The sequence below is a fragment of the Festucalex cinctus genome, chromosome 1 (assembly GCF_051991245.1).
Source record: "Festucalex cinctus isolate MCC-2025b chromosome 1, RoL_Fcin_1.0, whole genome shotgun sequence".
Taxonomy (NCBI): domain Eukaryota; kingdom Metazoa; phylum Chordata; class Actinopteri; order Syngnathiformes; family Syngnathidae; genus Festucalex; species Festucalex cinctus.
This window is the reverse complement of record NC_135411.1, coordinates 43,983,536-43,999,708: the sequence shown is the minus strand read 5'-3', so window position 1 is coordinate 43,999,708 and position 16,173 is coordinate 43,983,536. Positions and strand designations below refer to the sequence as shown.

General features: G+C 37.5%; 1 protein-coding gene across 5 annotated transcripts in view; it reads right to left on the bottom strand.

Moving 5' to 3' along the window:
- LOC144030407 (uncharacterized) overlaps positions 1-16,173 on the bottom strand; it is a 107,274-nt gene that overhangs the window by 36,791 nt on the left and 54,310 nt on the right. For 4 of the 5 annotated variants that reach the window (XM_077536717.1, XM_077536684.1, XM_077536699.1 and 1 more), the window contains 5 exons: positions 11,147-11,493; positions 9,098-9,286; positions 6,155-6,269; positions 4,725-4,784; positions 3,845-4,092 (listed from right to left, as the gene is read on the bottom strand). In XM_077536717.1, coding sequence (XP_077392843.1) covers positions 3,845-4,092; positions 4,725-4,784; positions 6,155-6,269; positions 9,098-9,286; positions 11,147-11,493 — 959 coding nt within the window. The remainder of the gene's footprint in view (positions 1-3,844; positions 4,093-4,724; positions 4,785-6,154; positions 6,270-9,097; positions 9,287-11,146; positions 11,494-16,173) is intronic. The other variant, XM_077536694.1, reaches the window with a different exon arrangement.

Sequence of the window (16,173 nt, the reverse complement as noted above, 5' to 3'; positions counted from 1 at the left end):
GGCGATAACAACAGAAAAACCAACAGCTCTCATGTAATCAGTAATCACACTACCGAGGACATACACATCACTAACGTAAATAGGGAAACTTCACACCAATGATTGTGTACTACGATGCCTGTTTGATTAAAGTTGAAACGTCCTCAACAACCAAGAAGAAGCCAGTTTCTTTGATTCAACTTTTGCAGCTTACCATGACCTGGATGACAGAGAATCTATTCAGATATACTCCAAGATTGACACACTCTTACGTTTCTCTTTTTGACACAAGACCTTGGTTTTTGTTTTGCTTTTTCCTTCAGCCTAATGACGGTCTTTTTATTTTGATTGAGATCTTCTGGAGTGTCAACTTAGTAGCTCCTAGAACAGCACACAAACGTCAATTCACTACATCATTTTTTTCCCTCTCTTTTATCTTTAGACTAACTCACTACATCATAGCGACGCCACACTTTTGTCCTCTTTAATTGCTTTGAGGTAACAAGCACATGTATGTACTGCACCTGGACAATTTACTTCATATGCGTTAACTGGGAATAATGTTTGAATGACTGACCTTTACTTAAAATTGACATTATGATGGGTTGGGCATCTATTTCTCTTCAGAATACTCCTTTTGGGCTTCAACACAATGTACTAACTACTGTATACAAATGTTTGCCCTAAATGTATCATGCCCAAATAAACTAAACCAAACTAAACTAAAATGTAATTTCTGAACCTACATGAAAAAACAAACAAACACATCTACACTTGTTTTGATTGCTTCGTTTCAAATGGTGTTTGGTGAAACACTACTGTGAAAGCAGATTTAATCGCAACATGAAAAAAAAACAAGATGTACAAGCCAAATATCACATATCAAAACACAAATTGAGTCAGATTGCTTGCTTGTGAAGATGAAAAAGGTAACTAAACCAGTGGGCCTATGTTGAAAGCAACACAATGCATGAGGGTACATAATAGACAAACAAATAGCATCATTAAAGATCCAATGAGCCAGTGCAACTACTTATGATGCAGGAGGTGATGTGCTGGAGCGTGTATGTCATATAGCTTCTCCAAGGTTAGTCCAAAAAAAAAAAAGTTGTGAAGGAGAGGAGATTGAACCTATTACAGAGCACTAACAAGAGCAAAAAAAAAAACACTAGAAGACTCTGCATGTTTTTCTTTTTCTTTTTTGTAGATAGTGCGTCTGTGGCGTAGCGCGAATGTTAGCAGGTCCTGATTTTTGTGCAAGCAAAAGGCACGTTTGCTAATTTGTCTCATCAATCTGTGACAAGCTGGGCATCCCGGCACAGCAGAAGCTGTCTCCTTGGAGATATGACAATTTGGTGGCAGAAATTTGATCTAAACTTACACCTACGCAGACCACGTCTAAGGCTTGGCACAGGGTAGGCAGGCAAACAGATACCGAGCTCCATGATGGACATATTTAAGCCACAATTACCAGGTCATTCTATATTTAGTACGTGTACCAGCTCACATTGTCTGTTGCCGCGTCATGGCCAGAGCAGCAACGCTTTGCTTATGCATGGATTGCTCCGATTATGCATGGTCCTCTGAATGCTGTCATGTTACCATATGAGACTTTGAGTGTGCCACTTTCATTGGAGGTGAGTGAAGTAAACAATCCACACTAGCTCAATTCACCCACTGTCAGATCTGAAGAACTGCGCTCATCTATGACATTATCAACAGCGGTCTAACCCACCTTTAGCACCTCGGGCGCCGCCTGCAGCATGAAAACAGAGCCCAGCATCTTCTACAAGCACTCCTCCTAATAGGCTTTTTATGTGCTCCTTATATACCTTCATTTACATTTATCACCATACAAGGCAGAAAAACAGATTTACAATCTGATATGATGATTAAAAGGTGACATTTGAATAGGAGGAAAAACAGGAGTTATTTACACAAGGGAGAATATGCAAAATTGATCACATAATCCCACCTTTAAAGGTGCTTCGCCTTGCCCTATCAATGGCCAGCAGCATCACACTCTCTTCTCCTGTCTCAAGGCACCAAATAGAGGACGTGGCCCCGTTAGCACCAGAAATAGCCACAACCCAATTTTGCAAGTTTGTTTTCCAGTTTGCCACTCAATGAAACATTTTACATTTGTTTTAGAATTGATAATACTATTTTTTTTTAACTATAAAAAATGCTGACAGAAAAATAAGCCATTTGCCCCATTATAAGGACATATATATTTTCTAACTACTTACTGATGATAAAAGATGATCATTAATCAATTTAAAGTGAGAAAAGATGAGGTCTCAGGCGTTACAATATTGATCAACAATTAGAGCAAACACCTGCAGTAATCAATTTTGGGCCAATAATATTTGTAATAATTAGGGATGTTCGATACCACTTTTTTTCTGACCGATACCGATACCGATACTCAGACCCTCAGTACTCACCGATACCGATACCAACTGCCGATACCAGTAGTACATTTTGACAAAAAAAAAATCACTAAAAGATATTTTTAAACAAATATATTTCTTTTAATTTTGACAAAAAAACAGCACAATCACTCTTCAATAGTTTTAACGCTCAAAATAAAACATAAAAATGCTCTTTTAGTTTAAGATTCACAATTTTGAAGTATTTCCAAACCGGTGAAGTTTTGGTGAAAAACTGCTGCAAGCTAGGGCCAGTTACAGGCAAGAAGGACTCAGTTAACGCCTTCCCGCTCTGCCATCGGTCGCTTGTACTCGTCTGTGTCACGAGTACTCGAGTACTTGAAAAAAGGCTGGTATCGGCCCGATACCCGCCCATCCTTACTAATAGGGGTGTGAATTGCCTAGTACCTGACGATTTTTTTTACTCAATTTAGAAAATACCATTCAGTAAACTTATACATGTACACTGTAAGATTTGTATGGAAATGTATTATTTATTGATCTCAAACTTCAGTCTTAGAACTGTGAGCCACTGTATTTAACAAACAGGCTGTAACATTTTTCATGTTTGAACAGCATTGAAATAAAATATTAAGGCTTAATGTTCCATTAATATAACATTCTTCTCCATGCTTAAGGTGTGAAAGTTAGACGTTTTGTGGAATATTTTTCCATCAAAAATGGATGTTAAAAAATCGATTCGGCCGCCTATTGAATCGATTCGAGAATTGCATGCTGTAGTATCGCGATATATTGCCGAATCGATTTTTTTTAACACCCCTACTTACTAATAATAAACAATTCTAAAGACATTTCCCCCAAGAAAAAAAAATGTGCCCAAGGCATGACAATGAAAAGGGTGCCCCTTTGTAAGTGTAAATATAGTATACATACATGCATGCACAGAAAAAATATTGACGTGTCAGTGAAGGTGCGATACCGTGAGGTGCAACTTGAAAGATGGTGGTTGGAACAGTACAAATGGGCGCTAAGACAAGGCTCAAGAATGAGGACTCAACAGAGGACCATCATTACAATGAAGATGGCATAACAAACAGGATGGCACATGTAAATATTTTTAATGCATACACTTGTATGTTGTAACTAAATATAGGCGTACAGAATGTGTGCTAATTAAGCTAACGATGTTGCGAGAATGGGATCTTATTGTATTTTTACCCCATTGCGGGTTTAGTTGTGGCAGATGACTGAGTCAATAAATCAAAAGTACCCTTCCTTATCATATTTAGTGATTCCACATTTCAAACGTTTAAGTTCACAATACATATTAGCAAAGACATACAGTATCCCTTCCAAAAGATGTTCCGCAATTTTGCACCCAGTGTGGAGAGAGCTCTTTGATTAGCAATTTGTGAGCCAATCATTGCGTCATGATTTACAAACCCCAAATTTATCTCATTTGGTCGTCCTACCTTTCCTCCTCCGGGTTGGTACTTCATGTTGTCAGTGGAGCCGATCTTGGAACGGACGTTCTTCAGGTCAGGTGTGGGCGCATTGATGGGCCTGAGGGTTCGAGGAGCACGGGGCACCGCTGGCTTCTTTTCCAGAGCGCTTTGCTTGGGGACAGGAGGCTTGGTGATGACCCGACGACGTTGGGCGGGAGCGGCTTCACCGTTGGCTGGGGTCGTTGGAGAAGTGGTGGAGGCAGGACGTGGACGAGCTCCACAGAAAAGACAACGTTAAATCTCATAAATGGTCACATTTGTTGTGTCAACGGAACGGCCATTCCTTCAATAGTGTACTTCGTAGTACACTTATTGCGGATTCACTCTATCGCAGATTTTTATGCTCTTTCTTTCATTCAACACAATCTATTACACTTTTAATCAAAATATAAAATATTTGATAAATTAAGAACTTTGTATCACAAGTTTAAAAAAAGTTTTTACTTCCTTTCATTTTTAGCAAGTCAGTGTCCCATCAGTTTGAGCTATTTTTAGAACAGATCCCAGTTACGTACACAATGGGTGTCTCATTCCTCCACTACACCCAAACCCCCCTTCCAGGCACGCGTGCACTTGCAGGAGAAGTGAATTGGAGGCAATTAACTTCAAAGAAGCTGATCGTTTACGCAACTCAAGAAGAGCTCTCGTTGTGGTGACAGACAGTATTAACGTTATTGAAGTGGGTGGCTCTGCATCACGGAAATTCACCTATCGTGGGTGGGCGTGGAACGTAACAGGGAACACTGTAATGTCATTTTGTTTTTTAGATGTATTGTGCGTTAACTTTGCGTCAAAGCAAAATGACATCTGAAACCGGTAACACATCCATATGAGTTAAGTTTCTCACCTGTAGGTTTGGTTTTCTTGGCTTCTCCCGACTTGTTCTCAGTCTTGTCATTCTTGCTTGCTGTAAATAGGAAGCAACAAACAAATGTCACAGCACCGCTTTAACAAAGGAGAACATTTGGGAATATCGCGCGCTATACCGCTTATCCTCATTAGTGTCGTGGGTGAGCTGGAACATATCCCAGCTGACTTACGGGTGAGCGGCGTGGAACAGCTGGGCACATACAGTGTAGACAAACAACCATACACCCTCACACAGGAAGGCCGGAGCTCAGATACAAACCTCTAACCTCACAACTGTGAGGTAGATGTAACCACTTGGTCACCGTGCCAATACAACAATAGACATAATATAATTTGTTCCAAAACGAGTTGTTGTAGGCTTGAATGTCCAACTTCCATGTGTTTTTCCTTGTTTCATGACTCGATCATTAGTTGGAAACACTTCAAAACCCAAATAAATTAGAGGTCAACAAACATCCCAGACGGATGGTGTTATCTCAGAGGTTCCACTTGACTGCACTGTAGATGACTTTTAGATGATGTCCCAACATGGAGACTGAAGCATCTACGACCAGACATAGATATTAGGAGTGAGTTTAAAAAAAATCGAATAATCAATATCAAATTGATTTTCCTTTTCAAAGCCAATATTGATTCATAAAACCAATCGATTATATTATATCTCAGTTTTTCCCATAATTCTTGTGAAATTACAATTTTAACCCATTAAGGCCTAAGACGCTTGGCAAAACATGCCTGTAAAACCTAAATTCACCCCCGAAAACCTGAAGTTCTCCTGGAAATTCAACAATATTGTCAATGCTTACTATATACGGTAATTGATAGCTCAGCTCCCAAAGCAAACAATTCCAAAAACATTAGATTATATTATATATTACATTATTACATTATATAGGTGGTTGAGTTGATTTTTAAACATTAATTTTTGATGGAAAAATATTAAACAAAACGTCTTACTTACGGCTAGGGTTCACACCTTAATCATGGAAAAATGTTATATTAATGGAACATAAAGCCTGAATAATTTATTTCAATGCTGTTCAAACATGAAACAGATTACAACCTGTTTGTTAAATACAGTGGCTCACAGTTATAAGACTGAAGTTTCAGATAAATAAATAATACATATTCATACAAATCTTACAGTGTACATGTACAAGTTTACTGATTAGCATTTACTAAATTTGAGTAAAAAAAATCACAACAATCATCTTATAAATTCGTATCGGGATTAATCGTATCGAATCGAATCATGACTTATGAATCGTGATACGAATCGAATCGTCTGGTACTAGGCAATTCACACCCCTAATATATATATATATATATATATATATATATATATATATATACACATATATATATATATTGTGTGTGTTATGTTAATGTATGTGATCTTTGATTTACCAGCAGTTTTGGTCCCAGTAGAAGCAGAGGAATTGTTCTTATTGGCAACTGATCGAGGAGTGGGTGTGGTCTTTTGCACAGCTGGACGCTTCTCAGCTGCTCCACTTTCTGGAGTCTAAGAATCAAACCAAAATAGATGTAGAAATGTGTGAGTTTGTGTGTCTGTGTGTATGCCTGTCTGTATTAAAAGGATTATGAAAGTAGCTGTGTGTATACAAGTTCCTTTCACACTTAATTTTTTAAAGCTCAGCATTGTACAGAGAAGGAAAGCATTGAGATAAAGTTAGCTAACCCGAGTCATTATAAGGATGTGGAGCGGCAAGATAAATGTGTTTCTAAATAATGTTCGCTGACATAAAGCAAAGTAAAGCGGGTTCAGCCACAAAAACACAGAAGAGGGTTTTGAACACAGCTTTACAAAAGAACACTTGGCAGTGAAATACAGTCCATTTTTGTTCATACTTTTCCCATGTTATTGCCTGTAATCCAAAATTTGATATTTTCCCCCTCAAAATTATAAAAATTCTACACACAAAACCCTATAATCATAGTGTGATGTTTTTTCTTTCTTTCTTTTTCCCATTTGCCCTCAGTGTTCCCAGCCTTTGCCTTTGTAGCTCAAAGGTGAGCTCAGGTGCATCCTGCTTTCCTTCATCATCCTTGAGATGTGTCTACGCTTAATTGGAGTCCAATGTGCTTGGTTTGGAAATGATCTGGAAAGCAACACACCTGTCTATACAAAGTCCCAACGTTGCCAGTGAATGTAAGAGCACAAACAAAGCATGAAGTCAAAGCTTTAGACCTTCAAGACAGGATGGTGACGAAACATAGAATTGTGAAACAGTGTACAAGTAGAAAAATGTCAACAGCTTTGTTGGTCCCAAAAGGAAGAGGTTCAAAGCCAGCAGGACTTTTTCCAGAGCTGGCTGTCCATCTAAACTGAGTGATCAAAGGGAAAGGGCCCTGATCAAGTTCAAATCATCCTCTGTGGAAAGAGAACTTTCCAGAAGGACACCCATCTCAGCAGCAAACCACCAATTAGGCCAGTATAGTAGAGTGAAGAGCATCTATAGGAGTCTAAAGGCCTAGATGCACCAATCCGATGTCGGCCAAATGTGACCGACGGTCGGCCCAGACATCGGCACGTCGCGTAGAAAAATGACATAAATACACACCACACCAACCATACCTTCAGCACATGCGGGAGAAGTAACTCCCCTCCATACCATCAGTGGCGGTAGTCATTGTTTCTAAAGGCAACCGGAAACCTCCTTACGGGTTTGGGATATAAAAACGTTAACAATGCATTCCGGTTACTTTTTTTCTCATGATGTCCTCCCACGTGGATGAAACTCTTCGGTAGTTGTGTGCAATACTGCAAATTTTGGTATTGATACTATATTAAGTCAATACAGGGCCAGCCAGTATCTCCAATACCGATATCGATAGACACCTTTTGAAAATTAATGTATATAAGAAGGATTTTTTAAAATAAAGTAAGGAAGCTGTGTCATTGAATTGTTTATTCACGATCGAATTTCAACCTTTAAGTGTTTTTGTGTTGTTTCCTTTTTTTTTTTAAAGGACAAAAGTAGGACGTTTATTGATAAATACACAATACTTTATGAATGTTTTACCACCAGAAATATTCCAACCATAACAAAATATATATTTTTAACGTTCTTAAAGTGCACATAAAGTGATCATAGGAAAATAAATTTAAACAAATACTTTATCATATACTGTTCAGAAACAATAACGGCGAAAAACCTAAATAAACAAGATGTCAAAGATTATCACGCAACAACAAATATAAAACAAAACAATATACCCAAAAAAATTTTTTTCAAGTACAATACTGTATGTGTTCATGCAATCTACTACAAAAATGAGATGCTAAGTCACGTGATGGCACACGATCGAAACACACTACTGTGATATGCCTGACTTGGTATTGATAATATCGATATTTGGATCGATCTGCCCACCACTACTTTTTGCACAGGATGGTATATAAAAGTAAATCCTACCTGCTATATCCAGTCGCGTCCCCATGTCATACCATAGTTGGGCTTTCATACCTTTGTCGGCAAACCTTTCACGACAGTAATTTATACACTGATCAGATGGTGCATGCCATCCAACTCCCGACGTCAGATTGGTGTATCTAGGCCTTTAAGACTGAGAGAAACAAAATTGTGTGGTCTGATGAAACAAAAATTATTTTTCAACTTTTTACTTTTTGTTTTCCAAACATCATGTTGATTATAAGAGGAACCTGGCACCACTGAGCACTTGCCCAATGCCATCCCTATAGTGGCGGCAGCATCATGCTGTGGGGATATTTTTTTTACTGGCAGGAACATCAATTAGCAGGACAATGACAAAATGCACACAGCTTAACACATTCACTGCCAGCCCAGCAAAAATGCATTATTTGACGTCTTTTTACCGTCAATGGCAGTCAATGAGTTAAGATGAGATGTAACCAAAATTGACGGATTTTTAAGCAAAAATTGCCTTAAAAAAAGAAAAAGGGAAAAAAGGATGCTGCAATATAATCACAAAATATATTGGCACATTGTGTTTAAAACATTCACTGCCAGCCCAGCAAAAATGCATTATTTGATGTCTTTTTTCGTCAATGGCAGTCAATGAGTTAACTATCAAAGGAGTGGCTTCAGGACAACCCTGTTAATGGTCCTTGAATGGGCTGGGGGCTGAACATGCGATGTATTTCATTTTTAAGAAATTAGCAAAATTCCCACAAGCCTTTTTTGAATCTTGTCATAATGGGGTATTGTATGTAGAATGAGAGGGGTAAAAATGATCCATTTTGAATGACAATGTAACATAACAAAATGTGTAACAAGTTCAGCATTGTGAATACTTTCCCGATGCACTGTCAATATTACAATACTCTTACAATAATGTCTTTCTTACTTTTGCAGATCCAGTTGCCATTGGAGGCCTCTTAGCAGCAGTGGGCGTTGCCGCCTTGGGCAGAGGGCTTTTTTTATTAGCTGGGGTCGTGGTTGGGGAGGGGCGTTTGGCTGAGGTGGCCTCGCCATTGGTAGAGAGTGTGGATGGGCGAGATTTGGATGAATTTGTTTTGGTCGAAACCACCTCAGTCTAAAGGTTCAATTCAAATAAAATGATCCAAAAGAACACAGAAAGAAAAGAGAAGGAAAAATGAATGTTTGGATCAAATGAAACAGGGAGAGAAATAGAAAAAGAACAAGCAGAAATGTCATAGCACAGCGAGCACATTACAATTGCAACAGTTCATCCATTTTCTCGACCGCTTATGCTTATTAGAGTTGCGGGTGGACTGGAGCCTATATCCCATCTGAAAGGTGGGCGGGGCCAGCCAACAGCAGGGCAGATAATATACACCTGGGGTCACCAACTCCGGTCTGTCTGTTTGGATGTTTCCCGCCTCTTCCAACACACTTGATTCATCGGAACAGCTCATCAGCAAGCTCTGCAGAATCCGTAATAAGGTTGCTGATTGTTTGAATCAGGTGTGCTGGAGGAGGGAACAGCTAAAACATGCTGGACGTGGACCTCGAAGACTGGAGTTGGTGACTCCTGATATTGACAAACATGCATTCACAGTCATATTCATACCTATGGGCAATTTAGAGTATTCAATCACCATAACATGCATATTTTGGAATGCGTGAGGAAGCCGAAATATGCCCATACAAGCACTGGGAGAACATGCAAACTACACACAATTCTGAGCCAACATTCAAACTGTAACACGACGTGCTAATCACTCAACCACTCTAATCATAGCAGTCCCAAGTTAAAAAAAACAAAAAAACAACAACAACTTATTCATCAGCATATTAGCAAAGTTTCATCATGCTCCAGTTCCAAAGAGCAGTAAATTATAAAAGTAAGTGCCAAATATGCAGCAGTCCAAATGCACATAAAATGTAAAATCAGGTCCTGGACATGCACAAGCACCAAATATGAAAATTTGCTGTAGTTGTGTGTATTAAAGACTTGACTTGACTTAAATGTTTTTATTGGTGTATTAAATTGGTGTATTATTGTCAGTTAGAGAACAGTAACTACAATGTTGGACTGTTGGTCCGCCCCAAAAAAGTTCAAAAAAAGTATTAGGCTACCAGTAGTTTTAAGGGATACTTCACTTATTTAGCTTTTGTCTATAATTAATTTGATACTTTCATTATTTTTCACGTACAATTAATACCTTCAAAAACACATTTTGCAACTTAAGTCGACTGAAAATGACATCACAAGGGCTCAGGTAACCAATCACAGCTCACCTGTTTTCTCGGTTTGGTCATGTGACATACACAAGCTGAGCTGTGGTTGGTTAACTGAGCCCTTGTGATGTCATTTTCAGTCAACAGCAATTTGCAAAATGTGTTTTTACGGGTACTAATTGTACATGGAAAATAATGAAAATACCAAATTTATTATCGGCAAAATATTGTTTGACTGCCAATAATGGCTAAATAAGTAAAGTATCCCTTTAACAACTTGACAGCACTCAAAGTAATGAAGAGAAATTGATTGAAATTGATTTTAACCCCCTATAACATCTGCACTAGTACTTTTAACCCTAATCGTTATATTACTGTATAATAATGACTATAGTAGTAGAATACACTTCCATTTAATTACTATTGCTGAAGAGCTACAGTCATCTTTATTCATATAATGCTTTCAAATCAGCCTTAGCAGTAATCAATACAGGTATGTTTGTTAAAATTTTATATTGCGTAAATGGATATCAAAGTGAAATGTTTTGTTTTTTTAATCTTCCTGGTAAGTGTACACATTGGTGAGCTGCAGAGTTAGAAGTACACTGACTTTGACAGAAGTCCAACCTCAAAATTGAGTGTGTTGGTGTGTAAAGTCAAGTGTTTGTCTCATGCTATTCCGAGATCTGACACCTTGAGCGTGTGAGGAAATACTGCATGTGTTAAATGTGTGTGCGTGTGTAAGATCCACCTTGCTCTTGCTTGGACTTGGCAGGGTCTTGCTGCCGTTGCCTGTTGGAGACTTGGCCACCCCTTTTCCTCCTTTCTCCTTTTCAGTCAGCTTCTTTTCCTCTTCTTTGTTGGTCTTCTCTGGCTTGTCCGTCTTCTCTGCCTTCTCATTGACCTTGTTGTTTTTCTCACCATTCATCTTGTCCATCTTTTCTTCATCTTTGAGAATCTTCTCAGGCTTCAGGTTCTTGTCTGGGCAGTTGTCTTTGTTCTGCTTCTCCGCCATTTCCTTCTTGTCAAAGGCGTCCAGCTTTTCTGTCTTGCTGGACAAGATGTCTGTCTTTTCCTGCTTGTCCTTGTCAATTTTCACTGAGAAAGTAAAGAAGGACAAAATTAGTGGCAGCCTATTTTACCCAATTCATGGAGACAAAAAATTACTACCAATAATGTGGAAATAGGAAATACATAAGTAAAGATTCTTTGAAGACCACTTTATACTGGACTTGTCAAATAAAAGCTAATAAAAGATGATCTGAAGGTCACCATCAGAAGTTTACAGAGTCACCATAGGGGAAAATGTCAGTTTCATTTGAGGTTTGAATGATTTGAATCGTTATGTTTCCTCGGTGGAATGATTACATACATCATCCATGATTTTTCTTAAACCAGAATTGGGTGCACAAGTGTGAATTTATTTGGATTTCATCGACACTATATACCAGAATTTTACTTTTTATTTTACAGGTTTTTTTCTGTATTTTAAAAATTTCATTTATTTTACAAAAATAAAATGATTTTACATGTCCAATGTAAACTAACATGAAATCACTGAACCTAAAAACACACAATATTTCTGTTCTTAAAAAAAATAAAAAAATAAAAAAAATTGAAATACATCTGATTGTTAAAATACACTCACAAATGTACCATAATTTCACAAATATTTTGTCTACTGTTTAATGGAATAAAATGTCAAATTCAACTTTAAAACCCTAAAAAAAATAATAGAAATTTTTTTTTATTATTGAGAGATTAGCAGTAAAAATGTGTAGTTTTACTGTAATTTCTTTGTGAAGTTACTAAGTGAAAATAACTACTATTTCTTTAACATTTATTTTGAAAGTAAAAGGGAAAACTTGAGAGGGTGAATAATATGCAAAGCAAACAATTGGACATACGGATGCATATGATACGGCTCAGCACTACCAAGTATACGTTTCATGAGATCTAAAACTATAAACAGGAGTGGCAGCAAAATTACTGGGTTTTTTTTTCTTCCTTTTTTAACATTTTTTTTTTATAGTGTAATGCTCACTAGATGAAAAAAATATACACAATGGCTCAAATAAGTTTATGCCCACCAATAAACTGTATAGTTTAAAGACTTCAGTAAATACAAACACTGCTATTAAGCATCAAATAAAGTGTCACAAGATAAAATACCCAACCAACTTATGTTTCTGATCAACATTAGCAGAACCCCATGAGATGAGATGGAAAAAAAAAAACCAAAAGAGTGATAATTTTGGTGTACTGCAAGGTTTGGACAGAATTACATGCAACTCGTCCAGATTCTAACTACATAACATAAGACAGACACTATAGTGCCAATAAGTAGCTACATTTCATGGAACATTTTTCATTTACAATAGGACTGATATGCTAATTACGTATACTTAGATGGGCTGCAAGAGTCAGCCTCTCTGCTTCTGCTTCGAGATCATATATCTTACATAACAGTAATACCGGACATCTGCTTACGCTCAGTCTTATTGCCACCATTTTCCTCAGTGCTTATCTTTGCTTAGTGAACACTGTGCAACCCACTTGCCATTTGAAACCTTCAACAACTCGGGCTACCTTCATACAAAAGCAACAAAAGTGAATCAGTTTAGAGAGTGTCTTTCAATTAGGTCAGCCTGGAGCCTAAATCAGACACAGGCTTTGCTGATGAACATCGATCACTGTTACGTGTGTGATCAGACGGTAATTGATCACCTAATTAAACAGCATTTTTTGGAGTACAATTCCTTTTACAGAGCAGAAGCCACCAGGGCATTTTCATTTTTTCCTCTGACAAAAGTTCTGTTACACTAACCACATCAGCAGAGTAATGCTAGGCATATTGCATGAAGCTATTTTTCTTTATTTACATGAATCCTGACACTACCAACGTCCTTGTAATATAAAATGTAATTCAATAATGAAAAGCTCAGTGTGGAAACTCTTTCGACCTTTGTTGACTTTGGAAATGCTTCTTTTTTTCTTTTCTTTTTTTTGCTTATGTTAAGTATAGTCATTGATTTCAATAATAATTGCGAGTGGTACCAAATGTATCTCTTTATAGGGCAATAGATATGATGTATTGTGACATTGAAAAATTGCCATTGTTTCATTGCTGAAATGAGTCACATCCCTGATTTTTCAAATTTGAATAACAATTGTTTTTTTTTCATGCTTCATTCAAAGTCTGACTCATTTCCAGAGATATAATAAATTTAGGGCATGAAAATGCTTGTTTTGAGAAACCAAAGCATTATGAAACACTTTGTATGAAGCATTTAGGGAGGTAGAGAGAGAGAGAGAGAGAGAGAGAGAGAGAGAGAGAGAGAGAGAGAGAGAGAGAGAGAGAGAGAGAGAGAGAGAGAGAGAGAGAGAGAGAGAGCAAAAAAACAAACAACCAAGCAACATTCTTGTAAAATTTTCCAGCTAAAAAACACTAACTCATAATGTGGCAAGAGTAGGATTTTAACATTTCTATATTTGTTAATTACTTACACTGTAATTCTGCAGTGAAGGCAGATCATCATCTGTTTAACAACCTGATTATTGTTGGTAGCGATTGCAGTGAGGAGCTTGTTAGTTCAACCACTGATCTAAAAGACGCAGATACGGTTCCTGCTGTCTGTGCAGCTGTTTCTTTAAAATCTTGAAGATCACGTCATTAGAAGCTCTTCATCTAGACACACATAGGTGTGCGTGGGCAAGTGTGTGTGTTAGTGTGCATGCGCAGACACTGCTCGAAATAGCTGCTCTATATTTGAATGAGTGCAGTCAATGACTAATCAATGTTCCAGCTTTTTCCTTATAATTGGTGTCTCTAAACAGCTCTCGATGCTACATAATCTAGCCATTCATTTTCCGTACCTTTTATATTCACGAGGGTATTCTGCATACTATTTTAAAAAGTATTGGAATAGACTACCACAGAAGAAATAGAAATGCATGTCATTTATCTTTAATTAGATTGATATTTTGTTCATACTTTTATATCATGGGAAAATTCAGCATGCTAAAGTATGCTTTGATTTATTTATTTATTTTCTTTTTTGGAGCAGTCAAGTTTAATATGTCTGCAGTGCAACCACTATAGAGATGCAGCAAAATCAGTGAGAGTAAAAAATGACAAGGTATACACCAATTGAACTATCACATACAGTGGAACCTCAGGTTAAGAACTGAATCCATTCCGTGACTCCGTGAACTGACGTTTGCCATCGCAATGAATGGAAATTCAATCAGTTTCATCCACAGAAATGTTATATTACCTTAATTTTATTTTTGATCAGTGCATGAAATTGAATTAAGTGAAACTTACGGAAATAAAACAATCATGTTTTGGTGGCACTGTGCAGCATCACAGGTTTTCACACACATACTTGGACAGTTTCGTATGCTCTGGTAACCGGGTTACATTATTGGGTATAGCGGGCGTTTTGAACAGGGTGAAGGTAAACAAGGTTGAAATCTCACTCACACTATCACCAAGGAAGCTTTCATAAACATGGATGAAAGTGAAACCCGGGCAGAGTTTCACCTCTTCGAGGTGCCATTAACTCTGACTGGTTTTGGAGTTGTTGTTGTTGTTTAATTCACCCTCTTCTTCTCCTTCTTTGGCTCTGTTGTGTTGGCAAAATCACACTTGAGAATGCACGTCAAAGTGCCCTTGCCAGTGGGGAAGCCCTGATTCTAAACAGTTGGGTTGGGTTTTTTTTCACGCCCTTGTCTGTTTTTTTTGTTTTTTTTCCCGTGGCGTCGGCAAGGTCACACCTGAGAACGCGAAAACCCCGGTCAAAGCGCACAAGATTGCAACAGGTTTTTTTCTTTTTTTTATGGGTTGCTCCCTTCAGTCTTTTTCTCGAGAATGAGTCACTTCAAAGCAGCTAAACCTTGGAATAACAGTATTGCTAGAAATGTTCACTTTGCCTTACTGAGTGGCTAATTTAGAGGGGGGGGGAACAGGTACCAGTAATGTGTGATGCAAAGAGCCAATTATTTTAACACGGCGAGACATAAAGCACTAGCCAGCCTTCTGCAGCCATCCCAAGACTGTTTAAAATGCATTGTGGGGCGACTAAAACCCAACAAATTCAACAAAAAACACTGATAAACATTCACTATTCTGTATGTTTTCTCAAAAAAATAAAATAAATAAATAAATAAATAAATATTGAAAACAAATCTGCATTAGTATAAGGGGGAAAATGTAGCTGCTGTTCAGTATTTTTTTGTGTGTTTAATATTTTGAAAATGTATACAAACAATCTAACATTACCTTTAACAATGGCTTCTAATGACTACATTGTAACCAGGCGTGCCCGCACATCTTTGGATTGACATTCGAAATTTAAATCAAAATACTCAATGGTTAACTTAATTACATCTGTTTTGATCACCATGAGCAATTACATATGGCTTAGCAAAACAACGCCTTAATTGTAAATTACAACACATGAGATGACGTTAAATAGAAACAGTGGTTAGCATCAGATTCATCAAAACATAAACTTTGATATTTCCCACCTTGATTCTAAAAATAATTTTCCGTGGGTCCCCTAATTTCTGCTTTTGTATTTGTCTTTTTATGATAATCTAATTTCTCTCACAGGTTGAATAAAGTCCATCCATCCATCCATCCAAGTTGTTAGTTTCTAGGCTCTTCTGTGAGCAGAAGTACAGCAAAACCTCAACTGACAAACGTTTAGGTTTTAAATCGGATAGTTTGTAATTTTTTATTTATTTATTTTTTTTTATCAAATAACGATCTCA